This window comes from Terrapene carolina, unplaced genomic scaffold (assembly GCF_002925995.2).
Source record: "Terrapene carolina triunguis isolate 2854851 unplaced genomic scaffold, T_m_triunguis-2.0 Scaffold93, whole genome shotgun sequence".
Classification (NCBI taxonomy): Eukaryota; Metazoa; Chordata; order Testudines; family Emydidae; genus Terrapene; species Terrapene triunguis.
Genome location: NW_020664444.1, coordinates 13,039,937 through 13,048,163, shown reverse-complemented (window position 1 = coordinate 13,048,163; position 8,227 = coordinate 13,039,937). Strand labels below are relative to the sequence as shown.

At 42.8% G+C, this 8,227-nt stretch overlaps 1 protein-coding gene across 1 annotated transcript in view; it reads left to right on the top strand.

The window, feature by feature from the left end:
- The first annotated feature begins 675 nt into the window (after nucleotides 1-675).
- DNAAF5 (dynein axonemal assembly factor 5) overlaps nucleotides 676-8,227 on the top strand; it is a 43,336-nt gene continuing 35,784 nt past the window's right edge. Inside the window, exons 1-4 of the mRNA XM_026650768.2 lie at nucleotides 676-1,295; nucleotides 1,853-2,037; nucleotides 4,018-4,142; nucleotides 4,613-4,728. Of these exons, the coding sequence (XP_026506553.1) occupies nucleotides 743-1,295; nucleotides 1,853-2,037; nucleotides 4,018-4,142; nucleotides 4,613-4,728 (979 nt within the window). The 5' untranslated portion in view covers nucleotides 676-742. The remainder of the gene's footprint in view (nucleotides 1,296-1,852; nucleotides 2,038-4,017; nucleotides 4,143-4,612; nucleotides 4,729-8,227) is intronic.

The window sequence follows — 8,227 nt, the reverse complement described above, 5'->3', positions numbered from 1 at the left end:
ATTCTCAGATGCTTACTTTTAAGGAACTGTACCCTACAACATTTACTTAAGCTACGCAATCAGTGTTTCACTCTGATTAGTGGTGTATGCTAACACAAAGCAAGCCCTTCACCCAGGAGACTGAATATTAGGCACCAGCTAAGGGTAGGGTTGCCAGCTCTGACTGAAGCTATTCCGGGAGATTCCTCCCATGACATAATATCATTTTCTTAAAATATCCTATTAAAATCTCCTGGATTGCTTTCAATAGTCACCAGGAGATCAATGCCAATTCCAAGAGTCTCCAGGCCAATCCCAGAGGGCTGGCAACCCTAGCTAAGGGGCAGCCTTTGTGCTGCACCGCATCAGGGTCATCAACTGCACTGCAAACACTGTTAGCGCCAGCTAACACATGGGGAAACTGAGGCCGGGAAGCTGTAGAATGACTTGCCCAAGGCCCCATAGGAATTAAACCCAGCAGTGCTGGCTCCCTGCTGTGCACTTTAACCACTGACCCATACTCCCTCTATAACCCCGTATCACTCCCTCAAACTGTCTCTGCGGCGCTGGAGCGGTTTGCTGGGTGAGACCCACCCCAGTCTTAGTGTCAGTGTCCGGCAGAGCCCCCTGCCAATAAAGTTTCTTGCATGTTGAAATTGCCGTAAAGCATTTGTTTACTGCCGTGAAAGCGGCCGCTAGACGAGCAGAGTCCTTAGTAACGGGCCGCAGCGAGCGGCCCGAGCCTCCCTAGCGACGATCCAGCATGGCCGAGGACGGGGCTCTGGGTGACCAACCCCGGGCCGCGGACGTGGTCAAGGCGCTGGGCCGGCACCTGGGCGGCCTGCAGGAGCCCGGCCGGGATGCGCGGCTGCGGGCTCTGCGGGCCATCCGGGCCGAGGTGCAGGAGCGGCCGCTCTCGGCCCTGGTGCTGCAGGAGGTCTTCGCCAAGCAACTGCTGCGGCCGCTGGTGCGGTGCCTGGTGGGGGATCCGGCCGAGCGCTGCCGGGAGCTGGCCGTCCAGCTCACCTGCCACGGCCTGAGCCACGGCGCCCGGCCCGCTGAGGCCCTGCCCTGCTTGCTGCCGGCCCTGGCCCAGCGCCTCTGCTCCCCGCAGGGGCAATCGCACGAGCCCTGCGAGGAGCTGCGCCTGGCCCTGATCCAGCTCCTGAGCCTCCTGCTGGAGCTCTGCGAGGCCGACCTGCCCACCTACCTGCCCGAGATCATCCGCATCCTGCAGGCCACCCTCCTCGACCCCTACCCCGAGGTCAAGCGTGAAAGCTGCAGGTGTGCGGCCGCCAGCGCCAGGGCTATGCCAGGTGGGACCCGGGGAAGGGAGCCAGGGGGCCTGGAGTGGCCTGCGAGCTGCAGGTGCACAGGGTCCTGTGCTCGGGGTTAGTGGCTGGGGAGGAGAGAGATGGTGGAGGAAGCCAGGGAGGATGAGGGATCTGCAGGAGCATTGTTAGTGGCCCTGAGGATGAAGAGGATGAATTGGGGGGTGGAACTCAGGGTGCCGGGCACCTGGCTGAAGGAGTTGCAGGTATGTGGACAGTGCTGCTCTGGCCATCCTAACTGGGGATGGGGGAGTATAGGGCAGGGTAGAAAGAATGGGATCAGAATTACAGGGAACAAGCTGCAGCAGGAGGAGGGTGCTGGGATGGTCATGGGACTGGGATGATAGTGGCAGAGACACAAATGTGTTGTTATCCCAGTCTAACACACTATGCCAAATGAGACCATATATATATACATAAACATAGTGATATCAATCAGATCCATGTCCAGAAGGTGCTACATAAATGCATGTTTGCATAAGGTCTGCTGTATGCATACATACGAAGACAGAGCTGAGCTTTCTCTCTTTCTCCTCTAACAGAACACTTTCATATGCAGTCAGAATTTTTGATAAAACCCTTAATGCAAACAGTTTCACACCAGCACTTCCGAGTCCGTGTTGCTGTGATTCAGGCCACAGGAACGGTGATACAGTTTGGCAACGGAAAGTCTGTAGATGATGTTCTCTCTCATCTGGCCCAGCGACTTTTTGATGAGATTCCTCAGGTAACTCTACTTTCTTTTGTCTAGATTTTGCCCCTGCCTTCATTAACATATTTCTAGGGGTAAAAATAATGTAATAAAATATCTGTTCACTTCTTAACACCAGCAAAATTGTGTTCGTAGCTTCATTAAGATTTTCGGCTTCAGCTGAATATAAGTATTTGTATATTAATGTATAAAGTTGACCAAGTAAAAATTAGCCACCAAGGAGGGATCCTCAAAAATGAGGGAGAATGGCATGTTCTTGTAAATAAAGCTGTAATACTCAACTTTTGGGGGAAGGATGTGCAGTCTAGTATCAGAAGTTCTGGATTGTGTTCCAGTCTGTGCTACTCCTAGCTACATAACTTTGAAGAAGTCACTTAGGACCAGATTTTATGGGAGTTAGGTGCCTAAATATTTCTAAAAATCTAGTCCTTTAGCTCTTTTGTCCCTCAGTAATATGTGTATAATTGAAGAGAACTCTTTTTGTTTTGTTTTATGAAGGTCTTTCAGGAGGTGGACAGAAATCTTTGTAATATCAAAAGGATTTGCAATAATCCTTCAGCACAGTAGTATTTACCAGATAGGATATTTGAAGACCATGTAAACCAGAAAATCTAAAGTGTTTGTTGACAGAGTTGAATGATAGCATTTATGTTCTCCCTGCCCTCTTAGGGCTTGATCCAGCAAGGGACTGAGCACTCCGGACTGTTCCAGCAAAACACATATGTAAATATTTAAGCATATGATTGGTTCCATTGACTTTTAATGGGATTATTCATATACATAAAGTTAAGCACACCCTTAAATTACCGTATATACTCGTTCATTAGCCCGTTCGTTTATAAGCCGACCACCCAAAATGGATAGGTAAAAATAGCAAAAACTGTATGACCCTTTCATAAGCCGACCATATATTTCAGGGATTGGAAAACTTTGGCTCCCAGCCTGTTAGGGTAAGCTGCTGATGGGTCAGGACGTTTTGTTTACCTGGAGCGTCTGCAAGCATGGAGCCCCTCAGCTCCCTGTGGAATGGCGAACCGTGGACACAGGGAGCTGAGGGGCTCCATGCCTGCAAATGTTCCAAGTAAACAAAATGACAGTATGTTAGATATTCAATTCAATGATTCCATAGAGTTTAAAATCATCAAATTTTGCTGTAGACCCGTTTATAAGATGACCTCCGCTCTTTGATGCGTCATGTTTTTACCAAAAATATTCGGCTTATGAATTAGTATATACGGTACTTGCTGGATTGGCCATCTAGCAGGACTGAGTGCCTGTGAAGAATGTTATCTCAGGATGGGGGAACACAAGCATTTTAGGTTAAATGGAGTTTCATAAAATCTAGATTTTACCATATCTACATCACATGTGTTAGGCTTTGAGAGCCTTGCTTAAAATGTGCTGTATAAATGAAGGATATGATTTTTTTAAAATATTTTTTTATTAGTAGAGGGTGCCATGTTTTTACCTAATTTCATAATGTACTCCCTCTAAGTACTACTGTGATTTAGAATGAGTTGGACTTTATCTACCATTTAAATGGAAATACTGTATGGCCTAGTCTGCACTGCCACTTTACAGCGCTGCAACTTTCTCGCTCAGGGGTGTGAAAAAACACACCCCTGAGTGCTGCAAGTTTCAGCCCTGTAAAGTGGCCACGGCAGCACTTTAACGTTGCTAGTGAAGACATATCCTATGTTGGGGCTGTACTTCAGGTAATGATGAGCTAAGATAATGATGATCAGGACATGTAGGCAGGAAATGTAGGCAGTCTACTACCGTAGTTTGCCTGATTTTTTTCCCCGCAAAGCTTACTTGTCATGTATAAAAGTTCATTATTTCTGTTTTTTATTGTTTTTGTAAATACATTGGATAAATGGCTCTTCTAGACACTTTGCTAAAGTTTACTCTAAGGTTTTTGTTTTCAGAGTTTTTCCCTTCAAGTTATGGGACTGTAGTTAAATTTGCAGTGTGTTGTTTCTTTCACCTTCCAAGGTTCGGCAAGCAGTTACAAGTGTTGTTGGAGAATGGCTATTGCACCTGCGGGATAGATATTCTTACTTTCACAAGTTGATTCCTTTATTACTCAGCAGCTTTACTGATGAAATGCCTGAGAACAAGTAAGCAGAACAAAGGATCCAGTTTTTATAGATAACTTGTATTAAAGTGCTTCTACGCTCAGGTAGGAGTTCAGGAAAATGTCCTGCTCTTCTATTTAGCTGATTTGCTTATTTCTATACACAACTCTTCAGTAATTTTTTTTTGTTAGTGCTGCATTCAAATAAGTGTGATTATAAAAAGGGTAGAGGAGGTTGTATTCTTCTCAAAACAAAAGGGTTTTTTTCCCCAGCTAGTTGAGATCCACATTGTTTATTTCTGTAGAACTTAAGCTTCATTTAAAAAAAAAAAAAGCTTCTAGCCATTACAGTAGCATAAAAGTATCTGAAGTTAGTGTTTGTCCCAGTGTATTCAAAGAAGTCTTCCAGCTGAGTGTAGAGGGGCTTCTCATTTTCCATCTCTCATTTAAAAATGCTTTCGTTCTGTATGTATGTAAAGATGGTGGTTCAAACACTTTGGTTTTACACTTTAGGCAACTGGCTGTGAGTTATTGGAAGAGGATAGGCTTGCAGTGGGAAAAAGAGAATGAAGAGGACCTTAAGGATAAGCTTGACTTTTATTCAGCACCATCTCATTATCCTGAAGGAGGTGAGTATTGTAGAAAAGCATTCAGGATGCAAAATAGCTGGCTCAAGAAGCTCCTCTTCAGTAGCTATGTATGCATAAAATATATTAAGAAAAGGGAAGAAGAGGATGTGAAAAATAAGTACTTGAAGGCAGTTGAAGCAGTCATAGTTGTCTATTGGGCTGATCTTGTGAGGTGCTGAGTGCCCTCAGCTCCCACTAAGTTAAATGGGAGCTGAAGGCACTCAGAGTTAAGCTCTATGTATATATTTGCTTAAGGGTAGGATTTTCAGAAGCTGTTCAGCATTGGTTTCAATTAGAGCATTATTTCAGTGGTGAAACTCCCATTGACTTCAATGAAAGCAGAGTTAGGCCTACACTGAGTGCATTAGAAAATCCCATTTTAATGAACTTAACCACAAACTTTACATAAATCTTACTTGTAGCTATAAAGATTGTATAGAATTGGTGCAAGTGCACAGATAGGCTTCACAAGTTTTCTACAGAAGATATTTTTCCTTTTCCCCCAGTAAGAAACATGTTTCGCCATGAAAAAAATACCCTAGATATCAGCCTGAATTAAAAAATAAACAAAACCACATGACTTTGTATTTGGTTAGCATTCATAGGTTATGCAGACTTTAATAAAGAAACTTCAACAATTTCTTCTTTGTTCTGTATTGATACAGAACTCATTTTTGTCAGTCTGTCATGTTTTATTGTAATTTATGTCTTTGCAACATTCTATTCATATCTCTTAACATTAAAATATCTTGGTCTACCAAGCTATCACATCTAATGAAAACTAAACCATTAAATTATAGGCTCAAGTACACATACCTGTGCTAGCTCTGTGAGAGTTAGCATGAACTTAAATAGCACTGTTGTGATAGCATAGGTAACGGCAGTGAAGGCATGGCTGAGCTGTGCCAAGTATGTACCCACTGGTTTCAGGTGGGATTATACTCAGTACATCTCAACCTTGACTCTACTGCTGCTGCTACCCATGTTACTGCAACTACACTGCTATTTACACTCATGCTAGCTCGCATCAAACTAGTGCAAGTATGTATACATGAGCCGGGGGAATCACATCCCTAGCTCATAGTGCGGACATAGCCATATAGCATCTGTGAAAACAAAGACAGCTATGGGCTATTGTTCAATACTGTGGATGATTTGGAAAACTGAATACTTTTCTAGCATGGATGCTATCTTTCTACCACTGCCCTAGGCTGTGATATTAAAATGACTCCTGGATGCCAAGTCTGTGTGTAAAGTAGTTTAATCTGGTTTACTGAATATACTTTCTTGGTTTGAATTTTATGGTTTGAGCTAGATATGAGGTCAACATGAAGTAGTTTTCAGACTTGTCAGTCTGTATGACAAGTGCCTCAACCACTGCTGAACAGTAGCTTTCAGATATAATGGGGTTTGCCATTCATCACATAGCCAACTCCCCCAGGGTAACAACTAAAATGAGTACAAGAGGAGGAAAGAAAATGCAACAAAGACCAAGTCTGGTGTATTTGAGCGTTTCAAGCAATCTAATTCTTGCATGATCCTCCAAACAGGAGTGTCCATGATGACTAGTAACTAGATGTTATTTCAGTAAACATCTATGAAAATGTAAGTTGGATCTTATTCACTAAATAAAAGGTACTTCCCTCTCTCTGTAGAAGAGGGTTCAGAGAGGCACTTAATCCAGCCTTGGGAATTCCTGTTCCTCATCTGCATTTCTGTCTCCTGCTCTCCTACCTTTTCTGCTGCTATTCATCTATTCAGACTTGCATCTCTGTTCTAATTACTTACCATAATCACTGCCTTAATCAGCCGTAGGGATCTCTTTACCCTCTCCTCAGCCTCCAGAATTTTGGATCCCTCATCTTCCCTGAGCTAGAGGAGGAGGAATCTGTTAATAATTGAGAATATTTCAGAAGTATTATACATTGCTAGCACCTTTACTCTGACTGCTGCAGTCATTGGCAGAATATGCCTACACTCTCAAAAAGAAGAGGCAGTACCTGAAAATGAGAATATATAAGTAAACTGTACTGTTAACCTTAAAATAAACAAAACCCAGATTGTGTTTTCACTAGTAAGAAGACTTACATGCTTGCAAAATGTGGTTGGGGAATATCTACACTTCAGAAAAATTTAGGATTAAAGTCAGAAGATAAGGCCAAAATTATTCTTGGCACATCTAGTGGTCAGAATGCACAACAGCTTGGGCTGATGGCTAGAATTAATTCATAAATAAATATAGACATTTCCATCTTCTCCTAAAAGTGTTATCCTAGACCCAGTTTCAACATCTGTTAAAATTTTCCTATAATATAGGAGCCATTTTCTTTTTTTTTTTTTTTTTTTTTTTAAATAAAAACAAAACCCATCCACTAGTTGCAGTTCAGTGAATTTAGAAGTAGTGCTGCTCCTTCTCAGTCCCAGGAGCCATATGATTAGATGTACATCCACAGTATTGCAGCTCTCTTGCAAAATTCAGATTTATTGAATGGCATCATTTCAGGGTTTTCCTGTAACCTCAGGAGTCATATTTTTCCACCTGAGTCAAATCCTGTTCTGTTGTTATCACGAATAAAAGTAGATGATGAGGGATATAGCCATATAAGGCTAAATTGTGATACCTTTATTCACGTTTGGTAGTACTTTACCCTGAAAATAGTCCCATTGGCCTCAATGGGACTTCATATAAAATAGCCTCTCTCACACGGAGTATAAATTATCACAATCTGGCCCAAAATAATTGAAGAGAGTGGGGTAGGACTCATTACCATTTGCAATCACTGCACATTGCACATTGAAAAAGGGATGAAATGATATTGCAATCCCCTCCACTCAGCAATAAGATGGGACTGGATAGCATGGCATGGATCAATTGGTAATTGTCCTGTTCATTTTCCCCTGAAGCATCTGGCATTGGCTTCTGTCGGAAAACAGGATACTGGGCTAGATGGACAGACCCAATATGGCCATTCTTATATTTATGTTAAGCTGTTTTTAAGGCAGAAATCATGTGGGGAGAGGGAGAGGAGATGAAAAGGGCGGGTGGGGGAGTGAGAGACCCTGAAACATTAAGCCTTTCCTGAACAGTGAGACTGAGACACAGCATTCATGGAATAGTATGAAGCACAAAAAGAAATTGAATGGAGGAAAAGCTGGCTTCAAAATGATATTAAACTTGTAAGCAAATGTAAAGTTAGCCAGCAGAAGGGGAGAAAATGGAAGCAGTTAAGGGAAACTACTGTACCTTCTCTATTTTCCAAGGAAAACTAGGTGTGCAACCTAGTTATTTATAGGTAGCTTTAACATTTATGTTGTGGTATGAAGCTTGTTTCCTGTCTTAGGTTTGTAAAGTTAATGTTTAATACTATGCATATGGATGTTGGTGAGAGAGAGGGTTAAAGTGGGTAATTTATTGATTTGTAGGGTTACCATACGTCCGGATTTTCCCGGACATGTCCGGCTTTTGGGGATTCAAATCCCCGTCCGGGGGGAAATCCCC